The sequence below is a fragment of the Rhinolophus hipposideros genome (genome assembly GCF_964194185.1).
Source record: "Rhinolophus hipposideros genome assembly, chromosome: X".
Classification (NCBI taxonomy): Eukaryota; Metazoa; Chordata; class Mammalia; order Chiroptera; family Rhinolophidae; genus Rhinolophus; species Rhinolophus hipposideros.
The window spans coordinates 26,648,802-26,663,372 of NC_138046.1; the positions used below are offsets into that span (position 1 = coordinate 26,648,802).

General features: G+C 50.5%; 1 protein-coding gene across 1 annotated transcript in view; it reads left to right on the forward strand.

The window, feature by feature from the left end:
* ELF4 (E74 like ETS transcription factor 4) overlaps window positions 1–14,571 on the forward strand; it is a 41,514-nt gene that overhangs the window by 14,510 nt on the left and 12,433 nt on the right. The window contains exon 2 of the mRNA XM_081043414.1: window positions 12,590–12,859. Coding sequence (XP_080899540.1) covers window positions 12,788–12,859 — 72 coding nt within the window. The 5' untranslated portion in view covers window positions 12,590–12,787. The remainder of the gene's footprint in view (window positions 1–12,589; window positions 12,860–14,571) is intronic.

Below are 14,571 nucleotides of genomic sequence, written 5' to 3' on the forward strand. Positions count from 1 at the left end.
GTGGCCACCTCAGATTTGGAGCCAGGAACTCTCTGGAAACTGTAGGCCGCTGAGGTACAGGAATAGCATCAGCCTCCTTCATAACAGAGCTGGAAGCCTCCTGCTCCACAATACCCTTTCTCCACAGCTGGCGACAGGGGATCAATTTGTCACCATTTTGGTACAGACTTGGCCCAGGAAATGAGGATTCACAAATCACATGTAGCTTTAGTTGACATTGAGGCCTCAAGGGGGATGGGACACAGGCTTGGGAAGCTTTTGTTGAAAGGGCATCATAGAGGCTCTGAACTTTCAAAGTTGGGTGAGCAAGGCCTGAGCTAGGGATCTGAGCGCATGCTGACCAGCACGGGGGGGAAAGCACGGACTTGGCAGGACCAAGGTTACACAGTCTTGGGTTTGAGTTCTGCCTCCAACCTTGACAGGCAGTGGTACCTTGGTCATGTTACGTAATCTTTTCTGAGCCTCACTTCTGCCATTTTTAATTTTTATTTATTTTTATTTTTTCTCCTTAGAAATTGTTACGTTTTGTGTATGGATATATACTTATGGGAAATATGGTTTTTTATTTTTTATTACATTTATTAGGGTGACATTGTTTAATAAAATTATACAGGTTTCAAGTCACCACCCAAAGTCAAATCTCCTTCCATCATCATATATTTGACCACATTCACCCTTTTCTACCATCCCCTCCATCCCCTTACCCTCTGGTAACCACTTAACTGTTGTCTGTGTCTATGAGATTTTGTTTCTCATTTGTTTGTCTTGTTTCAACGTTGCTTTCAGTTTTATATCTCACATATGAGTGAAATCATATGGTTTTTGACTTTCTCGGTCTGACTTATTTCACTTAGTATGATATTCTCAAGATCCATCCATGTTGTCACAAATGCCAGAATTTCATGTTTTCTTACGGCTGAGTAGTATTCCACTGTGTATATGTACCACACCTTCTTTATCCAATCACCTATAGAAAAACACTGCAGTTGTTTCCATGTCTTGGCCAACATGAATAATGTTGCAATGAATATAGGAGTACATGTATCTTTATGGGTAAATGTTTTCACATGTTTCAAGTAGGTACCCAGAGGAGGAATTCCTGGGTCATACGGTATTTCTATTCCTAATTTTTTGAGGAAGCTCCGTACTGTTTTCCATAGTGGCTGCACCAATTTATATTCTGACCAACAGTGTATGAGGTTTCCTTTTTCTCCACAGCCTCTCCAACACTTGTTACATTTGTCTTGTTGATGAAAGCCATTCTGACTGGGGTGACGGGATATCTCATTGTGGTTTTCATTTGCATTTCCCTAATAGCTAGTGAAGTTGAGCATCTTTTCATGTATCTGTTGGCCGTTTGTATGTCTTCTTGGGAGAAGTGTCTGTTCATGTCCTCTGCTCACTTTTTAATTGGATTGTTTGTTTTTTTTTTTTTTGTTGAGTTGTAGTTCTTTATATATTTTGGATATCAGCCCCTTATTGGAGGTGTTGTTTGCAAATATCTTCTCCCATTCTGTTGGTTGCCTCTTTGTTTTGTTGATGGTTTGTTCTACTTCTGCTGTTTTTTAAATGGAACTATTAACACAGGAGGATTATTACCGAAAGAAATTTCACTGGAAACAAAGTTCAAAGCAAAATAGTTGGAAGTGAACCTGAGCTCAAACCCCAGCTGACTAGCTACTTTGTAGGGCTGTTGTAAGAAGTAAAGGACAGAGCCCACGTAGTAAACAGCCTGGCACAAAACCAGCCCCACAGCTTGTACGCAGTAAATGTAGCTCCCTGCTTCCTTCCCTGTGCTCCACCTTGTTACCCTGTAGCTTTTACTGTTTGGCCCCCTTCTCCAAAAGCAGAGGGAACAACTTGAAATGCTATCAGAGGATGCAAAAGAAAATCTTGCCTACATTTAAACAAGTAACCACTCCCCTCTGTCCCTCCCCCAACAGGCCCATGGCCGAGGTCACAGTGGCCACACCCGCCATCCTGGGTCCAGCACTAGCTCAGATCAGTGCCAACACCACAAGCACTTGCCCTGAGCTGGCACTGATCTCAAGTGCTTCCACCCCCTCCGCCCAGTCTAGATGTGCTTTCCAAACACGTGCCACCAGCTTTGAGTTGGGCTTGTAACCAAACCTTGGCCCTGGGTTTGCACTGCAGATGTTGGGAGGGGCTGGCAGGAACCCAGGTGCACATCCAGATGTTGTCTCTGAGGCTTCCTTGGCATCCTGTATACCAGCTGTGAAGCAATATTTACTACAAGTTGCAGGGGTAAAGAAACAGGTTTGTGTGGAGCATGCACTCCCAGGCCATAAGGCGCTATTACTGGGTCGCTGGGTCCTATTTGCCCCGGGGGGCTGTGGAGGGAGTGGGAAGAGGGACAGCGAGATTCTGCTCTTTTGACAAGAGGCCTGGCTGGGCAGGGCTCTTGGCCAAAGGCACAAAAGGATGGATGATCTCTCAGAGCCAAGAGAGGTCTGAAGATCATCTTCCCATCCATTTTTTGTTGACATGCCCAGAACCATAATTTCTTCTCTCACTACTACTTGAACCTCGTGGAAAAATATTACCTCAGGCAGACCAAGCTGATCGTGTCTATCCACTACTAGGTCCCTATCCCAGGCATCAATGCTTCTAGAACCATCATCATGGACTTTTGCCTTCAAGAGTACTGGCAACTGGGCAGAGGTCCAGGGCCTTAAGCTGCTACTGCTCCTCTGACCCATAGCCTTGGGAAGGCTTGGCAGAGCTGGTCACCTGCCCACAGGATTCCTCACGGGCACAGAGCCCCACTGCTAGGAGCCCCACCTTGCAAGGGCATCTGGGAGGCATTTACAAGTGGAAGTCACCACACCAAATCAGCCTTGGCTATGGAATGTGATAGCTTCCTATTCTATCACCCAGAAAAATACCAGTACCCTTGACCCACATATGATTCTTTGCTCTCCATTGTTGCCTCAGTCCATTGGTGCTACGGACAATATCATTGAAAATTGTGAAGTAACATTGATTTTAGTGTCACCTGCCCCTTCAAATTAACCCCCATTACTGGCCGCTTTTCCCAGGCTCTTGCTTCAACCCACCGCTCCATCTGAAGCCACCAGGGCTGGTCCTCAGCCCAGGTGGACATTGACCTCAGTATTTATAGTTCAGTCTCTTAGCCAATTCTCTAAGGCCAGGCTCACTCTGTCCCCAAGGTAAAGTGCTAGATAAGGTGATGAACTGACCTCTTCTCGTCTGCTAACAGGAGAGGGTTTGTGGAGACAGCCCCCACTCCCTCCCAGGTCCCTGCTCCACCAGCCCAAGCAAGGTGGCAGAGGAGCTGCTGGGGTGTCCCTTGTATAGACAGCTATTTCCTCAGCCTTCCTGTGAGGGATCCTCCCCACTCACCCAAAGGGCCCCTCCCTTCTCTGTACTCTCTGACCTGTGTGAGGCGGGGGCGGGGCGGGGAGGGCCAGCAGGCCCTGAAGGGGAAACTGCTGAAACCCCTGGGACAGGAAGTGGCAGAGAGGGGCTGTTTCCTCTGGCAGAGTAGGGGTGCGGTGAAAGCTGGCCCTACCTCCTGCCTTTTGGCTGTGGGCCCCGGGAGGCTGGTGAGAGCTGAGAGCACTTCTTTCCCTGCCTCCACCCCCATACAGAAAATGGAGGCTTCTGGCCCACCAGATCAGATGGGAAGCTCTCTCGGAAAAGGCCGTCTTCATTTTGCAGGGAGAAAAATTCTGAAAGAAGGGCAGACAGGTCAGCAGAAGGGAAGGGTGGGGTGGGCCGGGTGAGTATGGAGTCAGGGAGGCCCACACTGGCAGCGGAAAACCACAGCGGGGCAGGAGAATCTTCTGTAAGCTCGTGTTCTGAGAGAAAATCATCAGGATTGTGCCTGCTCAAAACAGTGTGAGTTGGAGATGCAACAGATTGCTGACTTTCTCAATCATAGGGCTAGAAAGGACCTTAGACCATCCAGCCCAACCTCCTCCTTGTGCAGCTGAGGAAACTGAGGCTCACAAAACAGAAGTGACTTGCTCAAGGTCATACCATGGGCAAAGACAGGGCCAGGACTTTCTTTGTGATGAAAAGCTGCCAAGTTTGTATTTGGTGTTCCACACCTCCCTCCAGACACCTTTGAGTCTCTGTGATATTCTTCTCAGAAATGAACTTGATGAATGTATTCACACTGAAGGGGAGTAAAACCTTTAGTCCAGGAGTCAGTAAACTTTTCATGCAAAGGACCAGATAGTAAATATTTTAGGCTTTGTGGCCCATACGAACTCTGTCACAACAACCTAACATAATACAAAAGCAGCCACAGGCAGTACGTAAATAAATGAGAGTAGCTGTGTTCCAATAAAACTTTGTGGCCACTGAAATTTGAACTTTGTATAGTTCTCATGTGGAACAAACATTCTTCTTTTGATTTTGTCCCCCAATCTTTAACAATGTAAAAACTATTACTAGCTCATAGGCCATACAAAAACAGATGGCAGGCTGGATTTGACTTCTGGGTCATAGTTTATGATCCCTGCTTTAGTCTAAGAAGTCAAGCTAAAGTGTTAGGAGGAGGAGGAGGAGAGAATATACCAGGTGCGGGGAAAGCAGGTAAGGCATTTGCTTCAGATCTTGATGCTGTGTGGGAACTGGAGTTGCAGAAATTGGGGTGGGGAAGTTGCTGCAAAAGTTCAGTGTGTTCTGCACATGCGTGGCCTCATTGTTATTTGCCAGCCCTGGGTCTTTGGCTGCTGTTGATGCTCACCAGAGGAAAAGGGTTGGCTTTGTTGACGATGCTGAGAGACAATGAAGAGAGGAGGAAGAAAGATCCCCTGGGAGTCATAGCAACTAGCTGTGTGACCTCGAGCCAGTCACTTCTCCCTCGGGAAGTCAGTGACTGCCGCTGGATGATAAGAGGGATGGATGTGATGGTCTTTCAGGTCCCTTCTAACTTTGCTATTCTGGGACTGAATCAAGGAGAGGCTTTCAGCAGTGTGGGTGAGAGGAAAGGAGACCCCTGGGAGCTCATGGTGACATCAGAGCTTTGGCTGCCCGCCCTGTGAGTCCACATCCCCCCTACACCCCACAACAGGCCGTCTTTCCACCTCATCTTTCCTTGCGCCTTCCCCTCCACGCAGGGAACACTGGATTTCCCTTTGCTTTTGCTGACCTGGGAAGTGGCCAGGGGAGAGGGTGCATTTGGAAGGTCACCCAGAAGCAAGCAAACAGCCAACCGTGTGCCCCCCCCCACCTGGGGTGTCCTAGATCTGAGCAAGAAGGCTTTGCCTTAGTTCCTTTTTTTTTTTTTTTTGCCTTAGTTTCTAGGACACGTGCTGGCAGGGGCTTTGACAAAAAACATTGTCCCTTCAGTAAAAATTATCTGACTTAATATACTGTCAGTGCCGAGTCACAGATTACCCCAGCTTCTAAAAAAACCCACTAATGGATTTAATCAGTCTCTGGTCAGTGTTTGTTTTTGTTTTTTTAAAGATTTTATTGGGGAAGGGGAACAGGACTTTATTGGGGAACAGTGTGTATTTCCAGGACTTTATTGGGGAACAATGTGTCTTTCCCAGGACCCATCAGCTCCAAGTCAAGTTGTTGTCCTTTCAGTCTTAGTTGTGGAGGGCGCAGCTCAGCTCCAAGTCCAGTTGCCGTTGTTCAATCTTGGTTGCAAGAGGCGCAGCCCATCATCCCTTGCGGGAGTCGAACCCGCAACCATGTGGTTGAGAGCGCACGCTCCAACCAACTGAGCCATCCGGCGCCCAGGAGCTCAGTGGCAGCTCGTTGTCTTCATTCTAGTTGCGGAGGGCGTAGCTCACTGGCCCATGTGGGAATCGAACCGGCAACCCTGTTGCTCAGAGCTCATGCTTTAACCAACTGAGCCACCCATCCACTTGGTCAGTGTTTTTGTTCCCTCCCTCTTTCAACTCCCCACACTCCCATGGAAGCAAGCAATCCTTCCTGGGGGCGTGGTGGGGTGGGGTGTGTGCCATTTGAAGCCACTTTTCATTCAGCACATGCGAATGTCTGCCACAGTATTTGTCCAGATTGCCAGCCTCACCAGGCCAGGCCTGGTCCTTTGGCCACTGAAAGCCTGTCAAGGTATCTGTGTGTGTTTGTGTTTAGAAAATTATTCCTTGGGTCCTCTTTTTTTTTCCTCCATTAATCCTGGGGTTTTTTGAGATAATCCTACCTTCAAAATGCCCAAGCTGAACTCATCTTCTTGCCATATTACCTGCCCTAATCACTTCATATCTCTTAACATTCTTAACAGCCAGAGCAGGCTATATACCTTGGGGTTGCTACAACAACTGTATTACTCCATACTCTGTCATTTGTCTCCTTCGGGGTGGCTCTGGGATTCAATTCACTTCCTGGGCTCCAGCTGCCCCACCTGGTCTCCTTTCATCTCTTCCACACATACATCAGACTAAACCAATCTTCCTAAATAACTGCTTGCTTTGTGCCCCTCTCTCAATCGGGAATCCGCAATAACTCCCAGTTGCTTTCCATATCTTCACATTCCGCTGCCTGGTATATGTCAGGCACATGCACTTTTCCAGCTGATCTCCCTGACTCCCCAGCTAGTCCCCTCTCCCCACAGTCAAGCTGGTTTCTTCTCTCTGCCGTAAGTTTTATGGCTGTTGGTTATGTCCCCCCTCCGTTTTTCATTTCATTGCACCGTCTTCATTTCCCTTTCTTCCTGTCCATCCAGGTAAAGAGATGCTGACTGCTTAATGAGTGATCATGGCCCAAAAGACACAAATCAGACCGGGAAATGGAAAAACATGTTTGGGACCTAACAGACAGTTCTCACCTACATTAACTCACTGGCCTGTCACAACCACTCTTTGAGCAAGGGTGGGTATCCCCATTTCACAGAGGAGGAAGGGGACTGTCCTGAACCATAAGGCAAAGCTGGATCTTAGGGTTGGAAGGCCTATGCCCTGATGGTCTGCTGGGACTTCTGGGGTCCCCCCTAGGATCTAGCTGGCAGCCCACCATACTGGAGTTCAGTAGCTGCCCCATATTTGTTTTTGCCCCCCTTCCCTACAGTGTGTTCTCCCACTCATTAGCTTGTCCTTCACTTTCCAGAAGATCTTACTCAGTGCACCTCTGCCTCCTTCCTGTTCCTGGAACAATAGAGACAAGGACGTGGTGGCCATAGGCACCTCCAGGGAATGTTCTTTTGGCTTTTTCAGGCAAGGCCCCTGGGAGTCAGGGAAGCTGGGGAAATAGATTCCCTTTTTCGGTCACCTTCCTCCACCCCTCCTCCCCGATTGGGCTTCTGTAGTGCTCTTCTTGACACATAACCACAACCTAAAGGGCTAGGGCGGGGTGAAGGTGGTGAGGACAGAGGACTAGGAGCACTCCTCCAACCACAGCAGCCTGCCCCTCCCTGCGGGGGCCCCCAACCTAGGCAAGGAGCCAGCCCCTTCCAAGCCAACAACTGGAAGCCTCCAGCCCCATCCTATATTCTGGAGCCAATGGGGGGTGCTTCAGGGGGGGCTTCATGGGGTCTCCAGCCTCCCTTGCTCTCTGGGAGGTCACCTGAAACCCACCACTTGGATGAGTGCTTTTTAATTTTCAAAGACTTCCTGATGAGCATCTGCTAAGCCTAGATTACCCTCAGCCCTCACCGGCTTTAAGAATGACAGAAACCACAGACCAGAAAGATGGCTGGCTTTTCCAGGGTCACACATCTTCTTGGGATTCAGCCAGGAGAGGACTTACCTCCTCTTCCCCCAAACTGGACAGGGTATACCACACACCGTGGGTGGGCTGCTGGTTCTCCTGGAGAAAGAGGAGGGGACATCTCTCTACTTGTGGTCTGCTATCTTCTGCAGCCCTAATTGCTCTTCCACTGGGACCCTTCAGGGCCTGGGAATGTAGGGACAAGACTGGAGCTGAGAAAGGGCAGGGGCAGCTGGAGAAGAGCTCTGGGCCCACCTCACCACCAGAGATGTGACAAGCCCTATGCAGGAATCAGGCAATGACTGAGGGAAACTGGGTTTCTTGTAAATAAGTACAGAGAAACGCCAAACAACACAGCTTGCAAAATCTTTATTTTCCCCCACCCTCTTCCTGATTTCATGTCAAATGGAGGAGGTGGTGGAAAGAAAGGAATAGAGGAGACGAAATAGCTGTGGCTGAGGCCCCTTCGCTGGGCATTTGCTCAAGGAGGAGAGCTCAGCTCGTGATGTGAATCAAGGTTGTGTGGGCAACCCACGGATGGGTTAGCTCTGCTCCGTCCATGGCTAGAGATTGGATCCCTGACTCTGGCCCTCTGTCTCTTAAAAATACATGCCACTGGTCACTTGGTACAGCATGCAAATGTGCTGCTGGATGACTATTAGCTTGAGGAGGGGCTGTTTTTCAGTGGAGGGTATAGCTATTCCTGGGGTAGTTTCCATTTTGTTTGTGGTTGTGGGGGAGGAGTGTTGAGGGAGTGGGAAATGGCATGAAGGAAATTGTCACTTCCTTTCCAGAGAATTCCAGAAAGGTTTCATGGGGGACTGGGTATTTTAGGAGTGAGCTGGCTCAGAGGGGACAAAGAACTGGAGGAGGAGAACTCAGCTTTGTAGCCCAGCTGACCACCTGGCCCCCATGTTTCCTGGCATGTGTGAAAATGCCATGGGTGTTACTACCATTGCAGTGAGAGCCATTGGCTCAACTGAACTGGTGTAGATTTCAACTCACTCTCGGAGATTGTGGACGTGGCTTTCATAGAGGACATGCTTCCTACGGAGGAGGCTCAGGTAGGTGGGCGCTGGACACTGCTCGACGTGTTCCAGTGACAACCCCAGAAAGGGTCTTTACGTCAGAAGGGGGCCCAGCTGTGGTGACACAGGAGCAGCCCAAACCACTTGTGTTTTGCTAGTTTTGTGTTGAAATGAAGTCAGAACCACAGAGAGCCGGAGCTGTGCGTTTGCAGGCGGGGGCATGTAGGCTCCCTGGCTTGCTTGCTCCCTCCGGTGGCACACACACACACTTGCACACAACACCCAGGGGCCATGTGCTCTCACACAAGTTGTGCTTTCAGCCCAAGTAGCACAGGCCCTGGAAGCCAGGGATCCTACAGTAGCCTCGAAGGGAGTCAAGGGGGAGGAGCTCTTGCCACCCTATGAGCAGACTTTGACTAGAGCTGCACAGTGATGAGGTGGGGTGGGGTGAAATTCACCACCTGTTATTAAGGGTTTCCAGGCACTTCAATTCTTTGAGCCAAGTGTCTGAGTGTACTCCTTAGCCCCCTACTTGCTGGCAAGACTGTGTCCAGGGTTCTGGGTCATTGAATCTGTGCCCCGATGTGTCTATAAGGACACTGGGGAGGGGAGCCCCTGGTGTGGGCCTCTCTGGCCTACAGCAGGGTGGGCCTTCTGTGGTGATGGCTTCTTTGGTTTCAGGTTCCTGGGAGAGGGAGGTTATTTTGAGGGACTTGGGGAGGTGGTTCACTCCTGCCGGGGAGAGTGAGTGAACATGCAAATGAGCCTCTCCCCACCTCTCACTTTCAAATCCTCAAACATCTGAAGGGGGAGGGATGAAATTTTCTGGACTGGAAGGTTCCTTGGGGGAGGGGAAGGGAGAGTTTTCTTAGCCTTGGCCAAGAGAGTAGGACAAGTGGGACAGCTGCTTCCTCCCCCTACACCCTTTCACCTTAGCTTCAAGCTTCAGCTCTGGCAGAACAAGACACCAGGATCAGCACCAGTGGGTGCCGGGTGCAGCCTCCCAGTACTCACAGTCCTGGGCCAGTGGGACATGCACCAACCAAATCTTTAATTTAGAGACTTAGACATGTGTACACTTAAAAAATGCAATTGGATTAGTCTCTTTTATTTCAAACCTCCTCGTGTTGATGGCCAAGGGTTCCATGTGATATCGTGCAGTATTGCCTCCCCACTGCTACCACCTCCCTAGCAGAGTGGACCTTAGGGGGCTCACCTCAGGGACTCATGGGCCACATACATATTCTTCTGCAGACATTCCCTCCCTGGGCAGCATAGAACTTTGAATTTTCAGGGTGGGGGAGCGGTGGTGGCAGCCCACCTCCATCTTCACTGCAGCCTCTTCTACCTGGCATGAGCTGGGGGTGTGGGGAGGAACCGACAACTGAGCTTGCTGTCCTGATGGCCTGAGCATGGCAGCCCTTTGACACACAGAGGCTCTCATGCACAGGTCCCCACACTTGGGACACACGGGCACACCCTGCACATATGTATATCTATGGTGTGTTTGCACACCCACACTGTACTCCTGTTGTAAATTACAATGCAAAAATATACAGATGCAACACAGAGTGCACTCATTCCTCTCACTCTCATATAAGCCAGCCCACACCTAGTATACACATGGATATATTTATTGCCCAGAAAACACGCCTCAGGTACTGACTGACCAGTGTCATTCATTCATTCGCTATGTGTTCGTTCGTTCTGCACACATGAATTGAGCATCTGCTACATGCCAGGCACAGGATACCATTGTCGAATGGGAAAGGTAAGGAAGGTACACAGAAGTTCCACAGGGTGGGTTCACAGGCAGTGAACTCACAAACCTGAAATACTGATCTTTGAAGGGGAAGCCAAAGAGATGAGCAAATCTGGAGGGAAGGCCCATGGTGGAATGACCGTGGGGCGGGGGGGGGGGAAGGAGCAGACAGGAGTTTCAGAAATTTCATGTTTAGACAAAGTAGGATTAGGTGAAAGTGATAGCCGTTCATTTGATTAGTTGAGAATGCTCCCTGGGAGCAGTCTGTGGGAGGGCCTGGAGCTGCAGGAATGCGGGCTTTGGGCACTTTGGCTGAGGCAGACAGACCTTCCAAGCATAAATGACCCTGGGAGGCTTCTCAGGCCACCGGAGATGGAGATGGGGTCACGTGCAGTGTCAGGTGGGGTGAGGTGCGGTGGAAGGGGTGGAACTCAGGCGAGAACCAAAGACGGAGAATGGAGGACCGTGGTTTCGCTGGTGCCTCCTCTCTGTCCCAGCAGCCACCAGTCTCATTCACCCAAAGGGAAACTCAGACCTGACAGGTTGAGTCGAGTGACTTCTCAAAGTTTTTTGTTGGGGGTGGATGGAAAGGTGTGGGGGTGATGATGGGGGTGGGGAGAGGGTGGAGCTAGCCCTGTGGGCTAACGGAAAGGAAGTGGGAGAGGCCTGGGTGTCTCCTGTGGGGGAGAGCGGTCATCAGGGAGGTCACCCGTGGTCCTCCTCCCTTCCCTCCCCTTTGCCCCCCTCTGAAGTTCCTCATTTCTTTCCGGACCAGGAGAAGGTTTTGCCACTCTGGCACTGCCAAAGGAGTGTCAAGGGGGTAGGAGTGAAGTGTGTTGCTCCACTATGGTGTGTGGGCCCAGTTCTTCAGGCGCTCATGGTTGAACCAGGCTGCATGTAGACCCACTACACGTACACACACACGCAATGTCACTGAAAAACAGAACCATAAGCACCAAAGATCTGGCAGCTGGAAATGAAGAAGCCCCATTGTTCAGTGCTGGAGGAGCTAGCATGCTGGCAGGAGGGATGTGGGAGCAGGAGCTAGGCTCTAGGAGGCAAGCATGGGTGCGACACAGCCACAGCACGTACAAGAGTAGCAAGCACAGGAAACAATTGGAGGCCCAGGAGCCCTGTGAATGCCTGAGGTGCAGACAGTGAGCATGAGAGGCATTCAGGGAGAGGAGAGACGTGTGGGCTACAGCAGACAAATTTCCTGGAAAAGCGGGGAGGGGCCACTGATCTGGCCCTGGAGCATGGGGAAGGTTCCTTGGGCCCCTCTCTCAGCCGGGGCTCTTCTCACAAGTTCCCAGGGTGACAGTTCAGTCTTGAAACTGAAAGCAAAGCTGAACCAAGAACACGAACCCACAAGGAGCACAGAGGGCCAGTCTCTGGCTGGCAGAGGTGGTGGCGGGGTGATGAGTGTGCAGAGCATGTGGCCCACCTGTCCCTGTGTCTCCAGGGTCTCTGGAGGCGTGGCCATGTCTGAGAGTCCCATCCCCACAAGCCGGCTCAGGCTGACAAGGCAAGCCTCACAAGACATTTCTTCCCCTGTAGACCCTGCCTTCAGAGCTCAGTGGCCCCCACTCTCAAGGTAAACTGAGCCAAGCAGAGTATGAAGAAGCACCCTGTACACCCGTGTGTCCCTCCCACACCCCCAGCACAAGATTGTTTCCCTAACCAGGGGAATTTTAGGGCTTTTTCATGCTATTGCCCCATTCATGAGGCCCTGACTTCTCTTGTGGCCACACCCTGGGGACTAATGTTCAGGGTAGAGAGAGACCGAAGTCCCTCTATCTGTCGCTTTCTCCAGAGGAGTGGGGGAGGGAAGAGAGGGAGGCTGTGTATGTTCACGGCCAGCTCAGGTACAAATGCTGGTGACAGACTGGCACTGAGGCTTGGCCACTTCCCACTGGAGGTGACTCAGATAACTTCCTCTTTTTCCTTCTTTCACCTGTCTTCTTTCTTCTCCTTCCACCTTCTTCTCCCATTGCCCTCTCCTTTCAGCCGTCCCTTTTCTATCAGTGCACCCTGGCATGGCAGGGTCCCTCTGGCTCGCCAGTTTTCTAGGGAACAGAGGTCAAGGGAGGTGACTTACTCACTGCCCCCATCTTTCCCTTCTCTCTAGGTTGCTCCTGCGGTTGGCCCAGCCCAGCATGCAGCCTTGAACCTGGCTTAGGCCACCACCTACTCCAGCTCCCTATTCTACTGTGGCTCAGGGTGTAGGCTCTAAGCTTCAAGATACCTGAGCAGCATCTTTTCATCAGGAAAACCCTGCAGCTCCAGAGGGCCCTGCGAGTCCTGCTGTCAGCTCTGAGAAGACAGCATGGCTATTACCCTGCAGCCCAGTGACCTGATCTTTGAGTTTGCAAGCAACGGGATGGATGACATACACCAGGTATGGCCCCAGAGAACAGAGCCCAGTCAGCCAGCACAGATGATCAGATAGACACAGACAGGCAGGCAGAGAGCCAGTGAGCCAGCCGGCTGGCCGGCTAGCTGGTCAGCAAATACTGACCAGCTCCTAGGTTCACCTCCTAGGTTCAGGGCCACTGGGCCTAGTTGCCAGCCAGACTGTGTGCCAGCTAGTCACTCATGCGGCCAGTCAGCCATCAGGCAGGCATTTAGTGAGCCAGTTGCCCACATGCAATTATAGGGCACGTACAGTCACCAAGCTAGCCAAGCAGCTGCTAAGTATACCAGCTGAGCTGACAGCCAGTCAGCAACGTGGCTGAATGCACAGGTGTCCTAACCTTCCTGTGCATTTTTGGCTATTTCCTTTCACCCCGAGTGTCACAGTGAGAAACTGCTGGGACAACCACATAGCAAGAGTGAACACTGACAGCTGGAATCGCAGGGTAGAGTCCAACCCCCTGACACTTTCAGATTCATATCTCTAGCCTAAATGATGAACCTTTCCATAACCATCTTTATAGCCGCGATCTGAGATTCAGGATAAACGGGAAGTGGGGTCTTCTGGTGGGAGAAAGTTGGAAAATAGGACAGATTTTCAGCACTCAGGTCCCCGCCGCTTCATACCTTGCCCTGCACTGGGGCTAAGAGAGCACGTTTTTTGTGCACTTATCTGTACCCATCAGACGGTGTCCTGGCACACTCATCACCACCTTCCACTCCCCTCTTTCCACAAACTGGAAAAGAGGGGCCAGGTACGATAGAAGGAATGAAAGATTAGGAGTCAGGAGTCCTGGATTCTGGTCCCAGTTTGGCCACAGTGTTACCTAGTCAAGCCCTGTCCCCTACCCTATCGGATGTCATCTCCCCATCTTCAGCAAGAGGCGATCCAGCTGGATTATGTATAAAGGCACTTCAGCCTAATTCTAAAACTCTCTATCCTAAATCCTCTGGAGGGCAGAAAACTTTGTCCATTCTCTAGTGGCCTATGAAAGGCTGCCCCCTAGTGGGCTTTGAGTACATTGTACTTTTTGTCCCTCTGGGTCTTACCTAAAGTTGCTTGCTCAGTTTAATTGAACACCTCTGAGGTGCCTCGCCTCGTGGAAAGCATTATGGGAGGAGAAAGGGAAAAAAATCTAACCTTACGTGGGTTCTCACTGCTACTAGTCATTTTTCACTTGTTTCCAGTTCACTCAGCAACTGTTGCTGTTCTTCATAAAGGCTGTTCACAGAAGCTTCCAACCCCATACTTCCCAACCACACACGTGCTCCTCCACCCTTAGCAGACAGCCTCTCCTCCAATCCACAGAGAAGCTCAAAAATCAAGGATGCCCTCAGTTTCCCTCCCTGCTCCCTTTTATTGATAACATCACTGTTCTTATTTCCTTTCCACTGGCTTGGGAGAAAGAAGTGTCCCTCCTCCTTCCAAGGGTAACTCCTGCCCCCATACCTCATTTCTTCTTTCCTGCCTCCTTCAAGACCTCAAACCATCGATCACCTCCTCTCTCTTATATCTTTCAGACATCCCAGATGTTTTTCCTCAAGCAAGAACATCTTCGGGTCTCCCCAACCCTAAAAGAAAACCATCCCTCTCTTCTGCCCAGCTCCATCAAAATACCACCTTAGCACCTTTCTTCTCCCCAGCGTAGTCTCCACCCTCTGTGTTTACTTTCTCACTCCCCTTCTATCACTCTTTTT